The sequence below is a fragment of the Lonchura striata genome, chromosome 2, assembly GCF_050655825.1.
Source record: "Lonchura striata isolate lonStrDom1 chromosome 2, ASM5065582v1, whole genome shotgun sequence".
In the NCBI taxonomy this organism is placed as follows: Eukaryota; Metazoa; Chordata; class Aves; order Passeriformes; family Estrildidae; genus Lonchura; species Lonchura striata.
In genome coordinates this window covers 16,255,984-16,276,339 of record NC_140704.1, presented here as the reverse complement: position 1 = coordinate 16,276,339, position 20,356 = coordinate 16,255,984, and the positions used below count along the sequence as shown (strand labels likewise).

General features: G+C 34.9%; 1 protein-coding gene across 1 annotated transcript in view; it reads right to left on the bottom strand.

The window, feature by feature from the left end:
* The window catches only part of ODAD2 (outer dynein arm docking complex subunit 2), a 75,799-nt gene that overhangs the window by 15,989 nt on the left and 39,454 nt on the right, over nucleotides 1–20,356 (bottom strand). The window contains exons 17-19 of the mRNA XM_085564807.1: nucleotides 19,135–19,249; nucleotides 7,961–8,149; nucleotides 7,154–7,375 (exon numbers count right to left, since the gene is read on the bottom strand). Of these exons, the coding sequence (XP_085420933.1) occupies nucleotides 7,154–7,375; nucleotides 7,961–8,149; nucleotides 19,135–19,249 (526 nt within the window). The remainder of the gene's footprint in view (nucleotides 1–7,153; nucleotides 7,376–7,960; nucleotides 8,150–19,134; nucleotides 19,250–20,356) is intronic.

The following is a 20,356-nucleotide window of genomic DNA, read 5'->3' as shown; positions in this document are numbered from 1 at the left end:
CTTCTTTGCCCACTTTATTGTACCAAGCAATTGAAATTTACATTTCAGCATTCTTGGTGATGTTCTTATAAGCTTCCACATCTAATATTCCAGAAGGCATCCATTAGTACTTTGTAATATTAGAAAACAGAGCACTTCCATATTGGGTAAATAATAGCATAAACCAGACCACAGAGTAAGGCAAAGATCAGTTCTACACATGGGTAGGTTGGATAGCCATTTTCAATAATAAAAAATATCAGAACATGAATGAAACCTCTGATCATTTGCATTTCAGGTATGTACCTTATTCATTAGGTTAATAGTTCCTCTAGCCCAAGAAGAAATTAGTTCTGTATGTACAATGGAACAAGAACAGGAGAAAATGGACTTTTTCATAGTGCAGCACAAAAATATATCTTTAAATTAATTTGGAAAATAAAAGCTGCTCAGAACAAAGCTAAACAGAGACTAATTTACTTTGACTTCATGTAGCCTTCAGCACAGGCACACACATGCAAAGCCTGACAACAGCACCAGTTATGGTTCCCATATGGTGTGAGTGCCTTTGTCTGGGTGACTGGCTACTCTCCAGTGGTTCTAGATTTTTACAAAAAGCTTACAGTCAGTTTGTTACTTATATTTTACTTAAGATGACTGAGTTGCAGCTATAAATTAGCAGTAAAAAAAATGTATCCTGGTTTGCTTAAACTATCAAATATGAACATATAAATATTCTACATAATTTTTCTAGCACTCCAGTCCTATCTCTTTGTTCACATCCACCTCATTGTGTGTTACATCTAAACTGAAAGTTTTCTGGAGTCATCTTGTTCTCATGCAGGTACACATCACTCCCTAGAGAAAGTGAACCCCTTATGTGTGATCAGTGCCTTTAAGCATCATCACAGTACACAGAAAAAAAAAAGCATAAATAGAAAAATTAATGACTTTACTATTTCTTAAGTTAACTACTTCAGAATTCAAGCAGAAATTTAAAATCAAAACATCAAGGGATCCTCATATGAGATATTGTAAAATACGTCAGTGGGAAGATCTCCTTAAATGTTTAAAAATATTTATGTACCATCTGATTTGGTACCTGCAAAGGTAGAATTTCATTGGCAGGCAGAACAGGCATTTTTTAGCTTCACCCTTTACAATCAAAGCCACTGGTATTCTTTTCACAGACCTGAATAAACTTGTGTCTTTAGAATTCAAAAGTATTTACCACTTTCTCAGCCAGTAAACTCCTTCAGTTTTCTAATGAATCTTATCTCTGCCAAAGCTGCATCCTCTACTGTGGAAAGGCAATATTTTGTTTTAAGGCATTACAAGAAGAGTCATTGTATTGGTCTCTGAATATCTTCCTTTCTAGAACAATAAAAAGCTTGAACACATTTTGTGGCTGCTTTTGGATTTTGAATTATTCTTTCAAAAATGAGAGCTAAGTAATTTGACATTTATAAAATATTTTGACAAAAAAAATTAACATCTGATTTAATCACCTGAAAAAAAAAATCATTTTATATCATAATGTTTAAATTCACTGGTGATTTTCCTCCTGTGCATGAATGTCAATGTTATAGCATGCAAAGGTTTAACCTGCGGGCAAAGGTTTAACCTGCGGATCCATCTCCAGAAAGACACAAAAATCAAAGTACAAAATTGGTCAAATATGAACTTTGAGGGCAATACTCAAACAGAGTAATGAAACAGGGCCAAACAGAGTAATGAAAATCTCTGATGTTCAAACAGAGCTTACACAGAAATAGGGAAGCTATTTTACCTGATTTAAGTATTCATACAAATATTACTGGAATGCTAAATTTTATTCTGAAGTATGTTGCAATTCAGTCCAAAAAGGAAGCTCAAAAATAAAAAAATTCAGGGCTGATACACAAATACAATTAAAGAATTAAAAAGACAGAAATTCCATCAGTGATCACACTTACCTAGTTAATCAAAAATACCACAATGAGACAAGCAATTTTTTTTTAATAAGACTGTATATGAGAACAGAAGTTATGTAGGGCTTGTCAGTTTACCAAGCAAAAGTATCATACATGTAATTGCATAAGATAAAGCTAGACAAACCTTAGGCTACAAATAAGGTGCAAATGTTTTTATGGGGAAGGTATTTAACTACTGGAACAAGTTATGATGTCTCTGGTGGATTTTCCATTGCTGGAATTTTTTAAGTAAAGAGTCAGTGTTTTTATAAAAGATATACTCTATTCCAAACAGAAAAAAAATGAAGCAATGTCTCTGGTTTGCATGAGCAAGGCTAGTCAGACTCGGGCATTAAAATGATCCCTCCAGTATTATAACATGTAGACCTACAACTGTCACGTGAGAACAGTGTCCAGTTTAGCAGATTACAATCTTATTTGGCCTTTTTAAATATTGGTGTATTACCTCTCTTACAGCCCTGCAACTTCCCCTGTACCACAAGCTTGTTGAAAATCAACATCCAGGAGGATATTAATTTAAATTCAGCTGTCTGAAAGCTAGCTGTTTAGTCTGAGCTAGTCACTTTGGTTCTTTCTACATTCAGTGGAGAAAATTAGGCACTTTCATGAATCTATTCCTTGCAGATATCTTGGGGATCTATTTTCAGCTAGGATAAGTCTGCAGGTGTCTCTCTCTTTCCATTGCCTACAGAAGGTGTCTTAGTTTAGACTACTTTAAACTCCATACCTAAAAGTGGCCAAAGTTAGATGAAAGGAATCCATCCTTGATACTCCAAAGATCTCTTTCAAAATCCTTGGATACAAGTTAGTTAGATCCACTAATTTAAAACATCTGGCATTATGAGTTCATACTCAAAGTGTGCTTCAGTTATGGCTGGGCAGATTGAGTTTCATCACCATCATAGCATATAAATTCAACTCATCTGTATTCTTCTAGGAAAAGAAAAATTAGTATTTTAATAGCTCTTTCTTATTGCACTATTATTCAGAATTCTGTCATTCCTATCTAATACTGAAATAGACTGTATGCTCATATTTAGAAGTTTTCCACTGCCTTGGATGGGATTCACCCCATTAAACATAGATACCTACAGCATAGATGTACAGCTCTGACCTTTGAACCTGCACTGTCATTACAGTCAAAGGAGACCAGAAAATATTGCCAATAGAAACCAAGGTGCCTTATCTTTGCATAAATGTCCAAATTAAAAGAGATGAAACAGTAAAAAAACTATTCTTCTTCCTTGACTATTATAAGAATTGGGATTACTATTTCAGTTTGGCATGTGCACAGTGTAAACATTTAAAGTTAAGATTAATTACTAATTTGATTAATTTTGTTCTTCCACAGCCTGACTTTGGCTGCTTATTTTCTCTTGTTCTTATTTTTTTCATTACTTTAATAATCTCCTCAGAGACTTCTCAGAGTCTCATTAGTGTCATAATAAAAGATTGGCCTCAACTCTGTAAGTGATGAAGCCATTCAAACTTTCTAGGCCTTTTTTACACAGAAATCATCATCATCTTCATCACCATCATTCACAAAACTAAATCCTTTATATCACTTACAAAGTCGGAAATTACCTTCTGCAATAGCAGACATTAACTTCCATCAGAGATTATCTTTCACTTTCCTTCATTTGCAAAGGAAGAATGACCAGGAATAATCAGCTACGTTTTTCATGTGTATATACTTAGAATTTTTTTAATACTTGAAGCCTTTTAGAAGGTATATTATGAGCAGTTGCATGGATGCCATTCCTATGACACCCCCATCTTCACTAACTCACTTCAGAAACAATCCAAATCTACAGCTTGCCAAGATAACCAAGAAAAAGTGACTGTAGCACAGAGTAGCATTGTATTATCTTGACATAGTCTGTAAGCAAAATTATTTAAATACTTTTTGGCATCTTCTGATGATTTGACTTATTCCTTTAAAACATGTTTACACTCATCTTTTCACTGCTAAAGTAACTGCACTTCCTTAGTCTCCCACTTCCTCCCCAGTCTTTTTACAATTTGTCTTACAAGGGCACCCCTTGTAACAAACCTGTACTCTAGCTCACAGTCAGACTTCTTTTTCATGAACGAGCAGGCAAATATAGATGGGCATCTTTGTTTCTCTGCGATAGTTTTAAGGGAAATGTTCTGCTGTTTCCATGAATGAAAATAGTGGTGATGACTTGGTGCTGCTTTCAGTTGCCTGTGAACTTTGCTATTTCTCTTCTCTTCTCTTCTCTTCTCTTCTCTTCTCTTCTCTTCTCTTCTCTTCTCTTCTCTTCTCTTCTCTTCTCTTCTCTTCTCTTCTCTTCTCTTCTCTTCTCTTCTCTTCTCTTCTCTTCTCTCTCTTCTCTTCATCACAAATTCCAAGTATAAAGAAGGTTGCCTGATATTCCTGCTTATCTCAGCTGTAAACTGTCAAACCCTCACTGGATTTCTCTTCTCCCTTGGTTTGTGGATGTCTGTCTCCAATCTTGAATTCAAACTGATACCTGTTCCTTACTCTGATGTCTATCAATTTCTCTTACTATCTAGTGTCCCACATGTCATTACTGGATCTTTGAAAATGCAAATCTATTTTCCAGCACAGCCATGAATTTTTACTTGAGAAAGAGGAAATATGTTCTGGTGTTTGGTAGAAAGAAAGCATTTATTCATCTGTCACAGGTCATAACCATTGTTCCATTCCTGGTCATAAGAACATTGATTGTGGAACTGAACATAAAAGAGTAACTTCATAAACTGCCTTTTTAAACTTCATCCAAAATCCCTGTTTGTCTCTTCAGAGTTTCACATGGCAGCTGACATACACCAGTGACTTCCCAAGATTTTTATCATATAGAGTCACTTGACAAAATTGAATGTATTTTTGGTGTAGTTACAAATAGGTGAAAATATCTAACACTGTCTCTCTCACAACTGTTGTTTTGTGGTTGGCAAATAATGGTTGAAGCAGTAGCAAAATGTGAAAAGCAACAATCTGATTTGAATTATTTTCTGTTTATAATTTTATTACTGGTTTCCTGGACAAAAGCATGTATATACACATTGAATAGGGAATGGTCAGAAAGTCTAATGCTTTCAGAAAGTCTCTGACCAACTGTTAAAGCACTCAGCAACTGTGTCATTCACACTGGCTAAATGTTTCCCTGAAGCATCACACATTCTTTGTATGTGAACACAGCACATGAACATGTGCTGAAGAACACCTGGGATTAGGCATGTACTGCAACCTAGTTGCAGCTACAGAGGCTGTGACATTAATCCAACTGTACGTGATCACTGAAACACCAGATAACTGGTAAAAGATGAAAAAAAAAATCAAACAAATCCAAAGAAGTTTCCTAGAAAAAAATATGATTGGTCCTGGAATAACCTGTACATAACAACCTCTATATAAATACAAAGTATGCTTCCAGTCAACTATTCACTGGAGATGCCAGAAGAATGGAAACACCTGGGCATTCTGTCATTACTTCCAATCACTGAGCAACGCTACTCAATGGCACAGACAGAGTGCCACAACTGCTGTCTCACCCGTGTTGGGCAGACCAACTGAACAGGCCAGGCAAAACTCAGCCTGGCAAGTCAGGCCTGTAGTGACTCTTGCATTTCTGCAATTAAATCTCCACCCACTCTCCTTGCCATCTGGCAATGCCTATCTAGCCTTTCTGAAACTCCAGTTATTGGTTATTGATGGCAATTCCAATAGTGCCAACAAGGGAATCAAGCTCTTAAGTGTTGGTGAATTGGTCATCTGTGCCTTGAGCTGTCATGGTGCATGTGTTGATTTTCTTCATGATCTGCTCAGCTCTGGCAACACAGAACAAAAGCACTTGGACTAGCACATCAGGAAAATCCAGAATATTGTGAATAATAAAAAACATTACAAACTTGTTATATTTTTCTGTGCATCCCTATTTATCTGGAAGTACAAATTAATGCTTTTTATTAGTCCAAACACTTTAACTAGGACTGAAAAATAAAGGTGAACCTAGAGTGAGGTGGAATTACTCTAAAAGTGCATCATCAGAATCAGTGTGCTGCAATTTATAAGACCTGAAATCTGTATAATAAAATGAAAGAAAACAGATGACAGGAGGTCAGAAAATGCATTGTGCCAGTTGAACAGAGAGAGAAGCAAGACTAAAAAGTTAACAAATGCTAATGCTGCAGTACAGCATATATTCATTCCTCTGTGCTGTATAGACAATATAATGTGACTGTGACAGGAAGATGTTACTCTCCAGTGCTGAAAGGGTAGTTTAGATTTGAGTAAGTTCATATTGGTCCTTAAACTGAATATTTGAGTATTTTTGTCCAGTAGATCCTTTAAAGCCAACAGCTCACAGATAAACACATGATAAGTCAGGACCATTAACTGTGCCAGAGCTGAAACTGCTCACAATGAAGTACATGATCATAAATGCAGGCATAAATAAACATTAATAAATAACACTGCATTATAAGTCAACTCTTAATGTAAATACATTTACCTCAGCATCAAGTAAAACAAAAGGTCTGCATACAGTGAATCTTTATGGGAATTTATGAAAATTGAGAACTCCTATTGTCTCCATCACTAAAGCCATAATGTTCATCTCTCCTGTGCCAAAGGAGTAACTCTTCTGCCTTCAACTAGTGAGACAAAGCTTTGCTAAAAAAATATTTTTAAAGAAAATTTTGTTCTAAGATTTTTGCAGAATGTGATTATGCTTAACTCCTAAAATAAGAATTTTATAAGTAAATGCAGAATTCAAAACAGCTCCAGTTAAACTAAGCCTTTGTATTATTCTATCTTAATTTGTCCCCAAGTCTAGTTACACTCAATGTAGGTGGCTTACTGCCATATTAGGCAACCATCCATTAAGATAACACAACTTCTTTAGCAAATGTCACTTGAGAATGACAAAATGATGATGTCATGCCACTACCAGCCTAGGTCAGAGTCAAGTACTCTAAAGGTGAATGTCCACATTGTATTTCCATTCTCAAAACCCACCTAGCTGTAATACTTTTTGCATCAAAATCCTGTTTCCTAATTCACTAATTAACCAAATATTTTTAGGATAAAGTTTGGAAAATTTGACGTACACAGCAGTATACAAGAATTATTTCAAATTAAAAAACTCTTTTTTTGACCACACCAAACATCTTCAATAGTTTGAACCCCACATAAGAAAAAGCTTCCACCTCACCTTCACCACTCCATTTTCATGCATGATGACACAGTTGTTGGGATCCTCTGAAAGTTGATATAAAGCCAGAGCTGTAGCTCTATGAACTAATGGATCCTTTGACTTCAAGTAATGTGCTAAAGGAGCCACAGCCTTGGTCTCTCCAAAGGCAACTCTATTGTTGCCCCACATGCAACAGTGGGCAATGGCTTCTGCTAAGTGGCGTCTTAACTTGTTATTGTTCTGAAGAAGGTAAAAACATAACAAATTAAAGTCAGCACACAACAAAAAACTCATTGGAAAGCAGAGTTGTATTCCCACACAACTTTAAGGCATCCCAATTTAATTGCAGTACAATTAAAACTGGAGAGAGCTGTAAGGCATAGAGCTATTAAAGTCCCTTAATATTCTTTTTATAGCAAGTGCTGTGAATTTTTATATTATTTGAAATGTACTTTTAGACTGACTGGAAATTAGACAAGATAGCAATAAAATGTAAAATATAGCCCCATCAGTGAGATTCTTCTGCATGTTTGGATTAATTGTTTTCTCAACCCTTTGTGTTTTTTCATATAGCAGCTGCACCTCTCAAAAGCAATATTCTGCAACAGTAACTATTAAAATGAAGCTCATTTTCCAAACCAATTTTAGTAGCAGACACAGACTGTTTTGATGTCCAATATATGTCCTGTAGAGGAACGATACTACAGTTCTTCCTTGTAACTGCTGCAAAATCTACTGCTCTTGTCATAACCCTTCAGCTGGGCATAATGCAGTCTGACATAAGAAATTTCAATGCTTTTCATGATATCTTTAAATGTTACTTACTGTGTTTGCTAGCTTGGACAACAGAGGGACAACTCCATGATCTGTCATAACAGCTAAATTTTCTTGATCTTTAGCTATATTTGCAATGGCTGCACATACACTTGTTAAAACTTCTTTATCTTTTGATTTTAGTAAATTGACTATCAGTTCCAAGCCGCCAACAAGTGATCGAACCATTTCCCCAGAATTCTAAATGAGAATCAAAAGAAACATAGTTTTTAAATACTCAATCAGTATTTATATGCAAATGTTTAAAAAAGAGATTGCCTTGACATATTTATTCAAAAATACAGCTATTGCTGTGTTGCCTTCACCAAGAAATATGGCTATTTGGAACTTGGAGCTCTTTTGATTGACGTATGAAAGTTAGACTGTTTTACACACCACCATACAGGCAGAAATTCAATGCCTAAATAAAGGTATCTATCATTTTTCATTCCGCAGGGTATAAACGTCTCCAGCTGTCACTTTACAAGGGTGCAAGTCTCACTTATCAGTCGTATCAGAGTGGCCAGATGGGTGCCTTGCACACCTCAGGGCATCTAACACAGCAACAGACACTTTAGGCTCTCAAAGTGTTTCCTGTTTCCTACATTTAGTCTGACAGCTAAGACAAAGGAATGACAATATTATTTTCTTGTATCAATGCCAATGAGTATTCAGGAATATTTAAGAGGGAAAGTTACACAAGTCATGACAGCAACTGTGGGAGAACCATGGTGCAGTATGAAAAATCAAATGTGAATAAAGAATACAAAAACTACCCTGGAAAAAATGTCTAAGTTTGCCCATAAAAATGAAATAGAACCAGTGTGCCCAGATCTTGAATACAGTGGGCAGATCTGGTCAATTTTTCAAAAAGGTATCATAATAAAGACAACAAGAATAATCAGTGGTAAGGAACTGTTCTGTAGAAGGAATGACTAACCAACTAAAACACTCAAGGTAATAAAAGAAAAAGAAGGAGCAGTGTGATATAGATGTACAGAACCTTGAGTAGAGTGGTAAGGGCACACCAGTATCTCTCTTCTAGGAGAAGAACTGGGATCATCAGATGAAATTAGTAGGTGGCATGTTCAGAATCAAAGTTGTTTTTAAACAGTGTACAATTGAGAAGTTAGAATTCCTTGAAGCAGGATTGTAATGGCTCTCAAAAAAATTTACATGTTAGGCAAATTCAAAGAAAAAAGAAAATCCATTAAGGGTTATTCAGTATGAAAGTACTCTCTCTGATTCAGAAATTTCCTGAGCACAGACTACTTAAAGTGATGTTATGGCAACACATCTGAAGGTGGCATTGGACAGTCTCGTGTCAAACTGTTATTACACTGGAACAAGAGTCAAGCGGTCAAACAGCTGGCACTAACTTCATAGGATAAATTTCAGCTTGTGCTCCTCAGTGATGATAAATGTGCAGGGATGGAAAGAAAGGTCTGCAAGTGGAATTGCTTTTATTTGTTTATTTCAACAGGCCAATAGGAGAATTTTGAATAAAAACTACTAGTCACCCTCCTGAAACCCTCTGGACTTCATGTAAGTGCAAACATGGATTATATGAAATTTCCTAGGGCTAGGAAGTGATACTGAAGACCAAGCATGGTTTTGATTATATTCATTTCTTTTGGGGGGCTGATTTATGAATAGAATAGGGTCTAACTGTATTGTGTCAGCTTTGCTGAGTAAATCCATCAGATCATGGACTTGGTAAATGAAGATTTCATAAGGTGCTGCAGTTTCATCTTTTTTTAGTTCTGGGTCTAAATGTCAAACAGAACTCTTAGCTGTGATGTTTCCTTCTCACAGAAAGCATGGGTAAGCCCATTGGGAACGAATAATTTTTTGCCACGGGCAGAACTAATCTTGAGACTGGAAGGGAGAGCTTAAACCTAAACTTTGTATGGGTAAAAAAACAGAAGCCACAGCATGTGGAAAAAGGGCACTATCGAAGATAAACTTCATGCAGAGATCCTAAACACTCCCAAAATGAACACACAACACTTATAGAAATTGGGTTGGCCCTTATAGACATTAAAATAGAATCTAAATTCAGAAGAAGGACAATACAGGTTTGTGTCTCAGAAAAAAGCAGTTGAGAAAGAGAAGGAGGGGCAATGCTGTGCCTACTCTATTACCATGTGAGCTGCATGTAGAGGCAGGTGGGCTTACAGAGGGTTTCCCATGGATACAGCAGCATAAATGTTCCTCTATAATTGCTAGTGTATGCATATCACAATGTAATGCACCTACAGACAATCACCTGAATTAAAACACTGTTTGTCCATATCAGTCTTCACGTTTGTCTTGAAATTTTAAAATTTGACCCAAGGTGATATGTAATGGGTAACTGAGAAAGCTTTGTACACAAAAATTTCTTACCTACATGTATTCAAGGGCTAGAAGATAAATTATGAGACATGGGAAGAGAAAAGAAAATGAAATGTTTTATACTTATTTCCAATCTTTGAAGGTCATTACAGCATTACCTTGTGTATAAATATTGCCTCAACAGATGAGAAAGGTTTATGTTCAACAGGTAAATGCTGCAGTACAAGGTCTAAGATTTGAAAGGGCCCTGAACATGATTCTGTGTTTCTGCATGGTTCAGATACCTACATATTCCTGCTTTTGAAAGATATTCCATGAAAAGATAAAATAGCCTTTATCACCTCTTAATGAACCAGTACCAACAGTTTATATTTTTCTACCTGTATTTCTACCTGTGTTTTCTTTCCAGGTGATTATAACCCTATTTGTTGAATTTCTCCTCTGACAAGCTTATACTTTCCACATTCTGTAATGGAGTACATCCCACTAAAGTCATGGAATAACATATAAACAATTCAGCAGTAAGAAAAAGAAAAGAGTTTCAATAATCATCTGTGAAACCAAGTAAACACAAGGACAGAGCTTTCTACCAGTGATGAAAAGCAGAGGGAAACTGCAGAAACCACATGTCAGGGAAGTTTCCCAAATGTGATTGTGGGTGTAGTCTGGTGGTCTGTGCAAGACAAAGAGAAAAGCAAAACAGCAAGAAATTTGAAGAACAATGAGCGGAAAGAAGGACCAAAATGTTATGTAACAGATTTGTACATAAATGGACCATTATGTTATGTACAAGATTTCTCTTTTTTTTTTTTTTTTGAGAAATTTAAACAAGAAACACAATTTTTTTGTATCATTTAAGCAAAACCACCCACTTGCTTTGTGCAATATATTTCTAGGTTTCTTTTCTTAAACTGAAATATGTGTATTTATTATATTCAATTGCCATACCTCAATATTTCAAAAATAATTTATATGAAGTTGTGGCTGTGATTTCAGAGGCCACAACATAGTGTAAAGTAACTTATGTGATTTTAGTTTTCAAATTCTCTCAGGCATTTTCATTTATACTGCTTTTATTAACGTAAGAGAAAAAAGAATATAAAACATGTCTTTGGAAATACTTCTTTACTTTCTGTTTCAATGACAAAAAATGCAATCTTTAAATTTCACCTTCTAAATTAAGTGATAAACAACTTACTTTGTCAGACAACCCAAAGGGTTTGTAATTTCCAGTTATAGGTGTATGTTTAGCTTTCATATTTATCTGTACTATATTTTATCCATGTGTCCCACTTCCTTACCAGTTGTAACAAAATCTTATTTCTTGGTTGTCCTAACAAGGCTATTCAGGTAGAATTAGGTAGGGGGGAAAATGTTAAGAATAAAGCCTAAGAAACTGCCTTTATAGAGAAAAACATTGATAAAATCATAGAGAAAATCACTGATAAAATGACAAGCAATACACCAGATAATTTTATGGTATATATCTGCCTGCACATGGTAACGATAAGCTGAATGCATCTGTTTTAACAATATTTCCTGAGCTGAACAAAGAGACCAAACACAAGACATCTAAAGAAGTCATAAAAATGTTAAAAAGAAACTGAAAGAGGGAAGAAGGTGTTACTGTATTAACAGGAGATATCTTCATTTTACATCTTCATCATATTATACTTTTTAATGCACCATTTAACCTGAGATGACGCATGAAAAAACATGGATTGTTCAATTATGTTTCAAGTGGCTAAAGATGAAAGGAAGAGATAACAGAATCTTTCATGACTTCATATGACTTTCATATGACCACAGCTTCTAAGTAGTGGAAAGCAAAGCTTTTATCCTCAGAAAGTATGAGAAATACTATTTTCAAATTGCATTCAAGGGAAGAGTTTGCAATCTCAAGCAGTAAAAACACACCTACCTGGCATAGATGCTGAGGCCAGAAAAATGACCTGCTGTGTTAATAAAAGCCTTATCCCCCTACTCTTGTTACATACTTGTATCTTGCTGGCCTGCCTGACTATTAACAAGATTCAGTTAACTTTTCCTTTTCACTTACTTCTATATTGGCTTCAGCCAAGTGCAAAAATACTGTGAGACAGACCAGCTTTGCAGTTTTTCTAATCAAGAGCAGAAACTATTATGGTATTTGCAGGACTTGATTTTTGTGGTATTTATACAAGGAGAAAATTTGGGGATTTTTGTGTTTTCTCACTGTCATATTCTATGATTTTTATATTTATTTTCAGTAAGTAAATAAAGTTCATCAGTCTTAAGTTGTTGACATGCAGGTCTTGTAGAAGAACTACTGGCTTCTTTCATAACATAATTCCTTTCTTATTTCTTCCAAAGTGAAAACTGTTTTATCTATTTGTAAGATTTAAAGCTAAATGCGTTATTACAAAAATATATTGTGTTTATCTTTAAAATACACTCCACTTGAAAGATAAAATTTCTCCACTAAAGACAAGTAATATTTCACTCTCAGAACATATAAAAAGCATATGGAGTCAAAGCTAATATGACAAATTGAAACATTTTTGCCCAAAAAAATAATGGTATTGCTGGGCAAACAAACTTTAGTTATCAGGAGTCACCTTTAAACTACGTTTTCTGTAATGAAGGAAGCTTTTCCTTTTCACTTGCTATTCCCAGCTGAATAACTTCTCATTCTAGTGCACAAACCAATTTAAAGTTCAAAATAAAGAAAATGAAAGTAGTTTCTGTATTACAGCTGCTTAGTGAAAAGAGAAAACAAAATTTATATAAGGAAGTTTCTATTCATTGTTCTTATTAAATAACTCAATGGTAATCTTGATCAAATTACTTTATATTTTAAGGCTAATTTTATTCCTATAACTGTCCTATAAGCCTCCATAACTGTCTATACAGTTATAGAGGTTTCCACTGTTGCAGAACAGATGAAGAAGAATTTGTAAGATGAAACTACTTCCCTACCTACATCTCACAATTTTTCTTCTGTGAGAAAATGCAATGTGTTTGGAAAACAACAGCAGACAATGAACATGGATTTTCCTGTCCTCTTTACCTTGAAGAAGCAACTAAAGCCAAAGCAACAGAGCAGAGTTGCTTTGACATGGTTCCAATGCTACTCTATAGGCTGTAAGAGTAGAATTCCTCTTCAGAATTTCCTCTCTCTCTTCAGGGATTTGCTCATTGCACGCTTGGCAACTGTATTGTTCCTGACAGATTCAAGAACCCAAAGTGAAGTCAATTATCCAAGCATACAGACCAAGAAGGCATGAAATGCAGGTTCTCTAAAAATGTCAGGGGGAAAATGTCTACCTAGTCACTAATGCAACTTTTAGTAGTTATGTCTATTGTTTTCCTTATTTTTCAGTCTGCCAGGCTATACCTGAAGTTCAGTCCTTGGTAATTGCCAAAACACTTTTGTTTTTTTTTTCCATATAAGCAGTGAAACAATGAATATCTAAGTTCATTGATGCCACAGTTGTTTCAATTATTTTAGATTATTTTGAGGAGCATTTAATAATGGATGTATGAGAAACAAATAACACTGAATAACTGGAAAATAGCATTATTTCAAATGTTTTTGGACTGAATTGAATTCAAACATGTCTAAGCAAACTTCTTATAATCATTAATATGTTTATGAGATAGTCATCACTAATATGGAATTTAATGTTGTAGAAGTGCAGACAGCAATATTAGAATGTTCTGAGGACGGTCTATCTACTAACAATCAATGCAGTGACAACACAAACTAAGAAGTTGCTAAAACTGTCATTGTTTGTCTTTGCATGTCTAGCATAATTCCAGAAATAGAGTGGGATATAAGAAGGCAATCATATCATGTTGTACCACTCATCATTACAGACCACTGAGAATGTGAATGAGCAGCATGAAGTATAAAATATGTCTTACTTCAGTCAAAAGTTTCATCACTTGATAAAATGATTGCTTGATATCTTCTGGAATATATTACATAGCAAATGAAACAATGATCTCCATGCTCCTTTCTTGCTTTAAGAGCTTTGGAGATCCCAGTGGCAAGTGAGAGAGTAAAGACAGGAAAAGAATGACATGGGCAAAAAGGAAAAACAAAGAAGGGAGGAAAAAAAATTAGAGGAGGCTGGGGTTTAAACCTTTTCTAGATTTTCAAAATCCAATTAGTGAATCAGATTTAAAAGCAAAGAAGCTACACAATAAACTGTTGACCAGCATGTGTAGCTGTTAATAAACCAAGCTTCAAGAAAAGCTGGTCAAATATTTTCCAGTGGAACAATATTCCATCAGAAAATGCTAATGGAATGGAATCAAAACCTTCCATAAGAATACAATGACTTCTTGAAAAGTTTTGACAGAAACCAGGCAGAAAGTCAGGCTAAATAACCAACATGTCTCTTCATCTTTTCTCTTGTCAGCCAGATGGCTGATGAGTAGCCTGCCAGGCTCCTTGGCTTCTAGTTTTCATAGAATCCTTGACTTCTTGCCTGATGGGCTGCCAAACAGCTGGAAATCCAGGTCTCCAGGAGCTCCTAAGCTTTTTGGCTTCTTGTGGTCTCCAAGCTCTCAGGCAGCTGCTTTGCATGGAACTTAGGGCCCAAGTCTCCTGTGTGAGGGAGATACAGACTACACCCTTTGCTTCCCAGCTTCCACATTGTGTGTTTTACAAAAATTAGACTCCTATATTTGCAGACATTAAAGACCTCAGGGCAATTTATGTCAGTCCATTTAGGATCTTCAACATATCTGTAGGAGGCCCAAATAACTCCTGAGAGTCAGTTCCCTAAACAAGGCAGCCAGTGTCAAGAGTCATTGGATGAGCTGGTTCTATATGTACCCTGCAAGCACAGCAGTCACTTATGGATTCACAAAGCCAGGTCTGGATTCCTGGGCTTCCTAAATCTCTGAGGACCCTTGTTCTCTGAAAGGCTTCATAGGCAATCAAAAATTCCTTTTTGTGTCTTTTAAGGTATGCTTTTGATGCTAGGTTAATAAAAACATGCTTAAAAATTTGGAAGATCTAAATCCAGATACCAGGGAGTAAAAACTGCATAAAATGAGAGCAAATACAAAGAAGTAGGTATGACAGATGTAAAATATTCTAATGTCTGGGGAAAACAAATAGAAAAATGGAAAGACAGCAGTAAGAACACTAATTCTGAACCAAGGTTTCCATGTAAAATTGCAAGAAGCACAGCAAGGTAAACAAAGAAACTGGGAAATGCTGTACATATACAAGCAAGGAATTTTGACATTTAAGGCTTAACCCAAGAATGGTACAAAAACAAAAATGTATTGGTAGTACTTAACTAAAATATTTAAAATGTAAAACAAAGGAACAACAGTGTGCAGTATGAAGCACAATTATCTTTGTACTCTATAGTTTTAAATTAGTAAAATGTGCAATCAAAGCATCTTAATGTATTTAAAACAGCAAATGGTTTTACTATTTTTTAAATATGAGAAGAATTTTCAACTTCAACTATGTTTCTTTGTTATTCTTAGAAAATAAATGCTCTCTGTGGTTTTATACATATGGTTATGTTAAACTTTCCATAACAAGGAAAATCTATGTAAGAATAGGTCAACAGCAACATATTTTCAACCCATAGGTTAACTCTAGGTTGGTTGGCTGCAAAACTCACTCCCTCATTATATAATACTGCTGCAGGACTGAACACTAATTGACCTTCACACATATCAATTTTGTGCCCCTTCCCTCTTAAACCTGGTTTAGTTTTGGGGTTTTTTGTGTCAGCAGGGGCATTCTCTTTCCCCTTACAAAATAAATACACAGACAACTTTAGATCTTTCATCACACTCATGATAGTCTCCTGTAGAACTGAAACCACAATATATCAGAAAAAAGTAAGAAGTCATTCCACAAGTAAATTTTAAGAAAACATAGTAACTTTGTCTCTTGTCTTTCAAACCCCCAGTCTCTGAATCTTTACTTAAATTATTTTGACAGACAAAACACAGCACTGTAACAGCTACTGAAAAATTAACTCTACCCTAGCTGAAACCAGGGGAACTATATACATAGATGGTTTAATAGAGTTCTTTGAGAAAGCCTCACAGTTGTAGCTATAACAAGGCTAAAATGAAAGCTGAAATTTTATCTGCAGGCATATGGGATAGAAAAGCACAATGCCTGATATTGCCATTTGCATTTTAATGTTTGCACCCAAAACTCTACTAAATATGAGGACAGAAAATAACCTTTAGGACTTTTTTCCCTTTTCTTTTTTTTTTTCTTTTAATTTATTTAAAGATTCTAGTAGAAAGTTCCTCTGTGAGGAAACAGGAATTTTCATACAGACTCAAGCTGGCAGTGCTCCTCTTATTGGCACAATGCATTTGGGTGATTTTTATAATAACCCAAATTATATCTTTGTAGAATTTCTTCAAATGTTTATGCTTGAGCTGATGTATGTTGGGAGAACATTACAAGTACTGTTTTTCAAAGAAGCATCATAACCAAATATTGCTGTTCCAACATCAACAGAGTTGAGTAGACTTCTCTTACTCATTTTTCATAATCATTTGTATTTCTTGGACAGTGCACTTACACTTTGCTACTAGCAATGTGCCTGCAGTAGTAGATTTTCCTTTTGGAAGTAAGGAACTAATTAATAAGAATCTGCTTCTATTAAGATAATTCATTTAATTCCTTTGTAACAAACAATATCACTTAGCTACACCATACTGATAAGATTCTATTCTATGGGAAGTACTCTTAAACAGATTATGGTGAAAGTAAGCATGAAAAAGAAACATGCAATCACATACTACAAAATAACTGCCCTATCAGAATGTTTGACTAGCTTCTATGGTTTTTAAAATACAGAAAATAACCTTTAAGTTGGTAGTAAAATGAAAATATCTGCACAGAAAAATGGATGCTGCATTACATTGTTATAAAAATTTGTTTATGATACTACTAACAAATTCAATTTCATCTGTGAACCTTCACAACACAGAAGAAAACCATTATAGCTTCTACAAAAGAAGACAAAAAGAAAACAGACTCCATTCTCACAGCTATTTGAAACACAGTTTGCAGTCCCAAGTACAGGCTTAGAAAGGCCAGAACACACATAACCCTTTGAAGTCATGTTCTTATTACTGCTTTTGAATCAAGCACTGCATATAACCAAACTGTTTCTTTTAAGATCATGTAAATTGTTGAATAATATTAACATTGAACAAAAAAAACCCCAAATTCTCTTCAGATAGAAATAGTTTTTACACTTCCTCAGTGTGGCTGTAGTTGCTGCTTTATACATATTTCTTTCTATTCAGCATCAGCGGAAAGGGTATTATTGGTAGGCTTGTTTCAGTGAGCCACTTGGCCTCAGTGTCACACAAAGAACTCTTTGTGGGATCACAGATTAGCATTAGGGCAGGCAGCCAAGAGAGATGAAAGGAGAATAGCTACACTAAGGGTGTACATAGCTTGCACTCATCAAACACCCCAGGGAAAAAATGAAGAAAAAAAATCCATGTAATGCATAATTTCAGTACTTGTCTTCTACTCCCTTAGTTTCTGAAAAAGTGCTTTTAGTGGAAGTTCTAGCAATGTGCAGCTCTACTGCAGCACTTCAAGCTGCATAGTCTTACACACAGGAAGTATTACCTCAGTACTGAGATCAAGTACTATTTTAACATTCAGTTACAGCAATATTGTTCAAGAGAGAGGCAGTTACATTTGTATCTTTACAGAGGAGAGATGTTTAGACTGCACCATTAGGCACCAAAAAACTTTACTGCACTAGAGTGTCCATTTAGAAAAAAAAGGGTGAAAAGATAATTCAGAATAACCAGCATGTGTGAAAAATGACAAGCAAGCTTCCATTGTGGAAATGGATGCCAAGAAATAAAAAATGCTTGAGTTATAAAAAACAACCCCAAATTTTCTCACTATATATCCATATGTCACTATATCTATATATCTGTATCATTGAATCATCTACATAAATTCACAGCAGCCATACAGTGCTCAATCCCAAACAGGAAACTGCCTGCAAAGGATGCCACAGATATCTTGCACTTTGAAGGAATTGATATTTTTTACATGGTCAGGATTTCCAATTCTGTGTAGAAGAATATATATGTCTGGTATAGTAGAGAAAAGATGCAAATATTGCATTAAATATAGAAGTAAATCAGAAATGAAAGCTAGTAGCGTACAAAGATTAAGGTATAAAGTTAGTACTCTAGGAAACTTCTAATGGGAAAGAAAATCTTGCCCATTTATTTTATCATTTGTCAGTGCTAAGAATTCAGAGAGATGACTTGCAGTTTATCCTCACTATTTTATCTCTATTTGGAAACTGACATGAAATAAATGAATAGCTCCGTTTTCTGTACATAACTGACCACTATTCACAAATGACACTTTTTGTTGGCAGTCTGAGCAGAAAACCTGAAGATTACATTGGCATCGAGTCTAAAATATACTCTAAAACCAAATTATGGTCCCTTGAGAACACAGCTGAAGTAGACCACAGTGGAGAACAACTACAACTACCCATGCTATTCATACACTGTGAGTAGATTTCTGTTTTAAGCACTGTCAGATTTTCATCATGCTTTATTTGGGAACAGTAAGCTTAGGTGCTGATAAGTTACTAAAATATATTTGTAAATACAGAATACAATGTAAAGGCAAAACAGATTATATAATGGGTGCTAGATGGAGGACTATCCACTTTTGAAAAGTAAATACATATGATTTTTAAGCAGTTAACAAAATAAAATAGAGTATAAGTAGCAAACAGCAAAGTATTGCTGGAAATTATCCAAATATAAAAAATTATATGAGTATATACATAACAAAACTGTTAACTATCTCTTACCTTAGCATTTTCAACACAAGGACAAAGAGCCCAAGCTGCACTTGCTTGAACATCTGGGTTAGGATTTTTCAACAATGACCATAGCAAGCGGACTCCATCTAGACTGTCAATTATCCTATTGCACAAAAAGATCAAAAAAGGGAACATTAATTATGGAGTATACAATATTGAATCTCAAATTATATCAGTTTGTTTGGAACACTGCTTTAAGAAACACTGGCATGATTCTGACATACTCTTTTGCTTTACACAAGTGCTTGTGTTTTATTGTCAGCTAATCACCATCAACATACTCAACAAACAGTGCCCATTATAACAGATGGGTGCCAATAACTGATGTAAAGACAGAATGTTTTCTAACTAAATCTCATTAATGTTGTTTGTTTTTTTCTAGCACTGTCATTCAGAGTGCTTATAGAAGATAAAGTAAGTTACACTATAACCAGAACTCATAAATGTGAAAACAAGCATGTGATTTTTAATGATCTACATGCAAAGTGAAATCTGAGTTTGAGCATACTGGCTTCTTTCATATAGTAACAAATACTTTCCAAAACAAATATTTACGCCCAAAACTATGCACTTAACTTTTTATTCAGTCTATGCTTAATGTATTTACCTTGCTCTATGACATATTTTTAAAAACTATGTTTCTAATCAAGAATTTGAAATTAAAATGCACTACAGAGCATCCTTTGTTGGACATGAATAACGTGTAACTTGTTTCTCATATGTTCCTTCCAAACAAGACCAACATTGAACATTATGTTATAACTATTAAAACATATTAAAAATCAAAGTATCTTCAAACTAACTGAGAAATGAATTATCATCAGAATCATCCTACACCCTTGATGTTATGTTTACATATCGATCAGGCTTGGGGATCATAACTTCACATTAGGTTCCAGTGAAAAACCTAAATGGAAAGGAAAGTCAGACAAAACTTACTAGCCTTTACCAACATGCCTTTTTTCAAAAAACTGTGTTAAACTCAAAGCAGATGAGCTGAAGTTGAAGAAATGCAAGCACACCTTCATTGTCTAACCTCAGATGTAAAAAATTCCATTGCATATCATGTGTTTCTATCTTTAATTATAAATGCAAGAGAACTCAAAACACATTTTTAAGAGAGCTTAAAAACAGCAGATAAAGCATCTCATTTGTGTTCATTACATATGCTTTGCCAGAAAATTTTAAAACTAACTATAAAATGAACTTT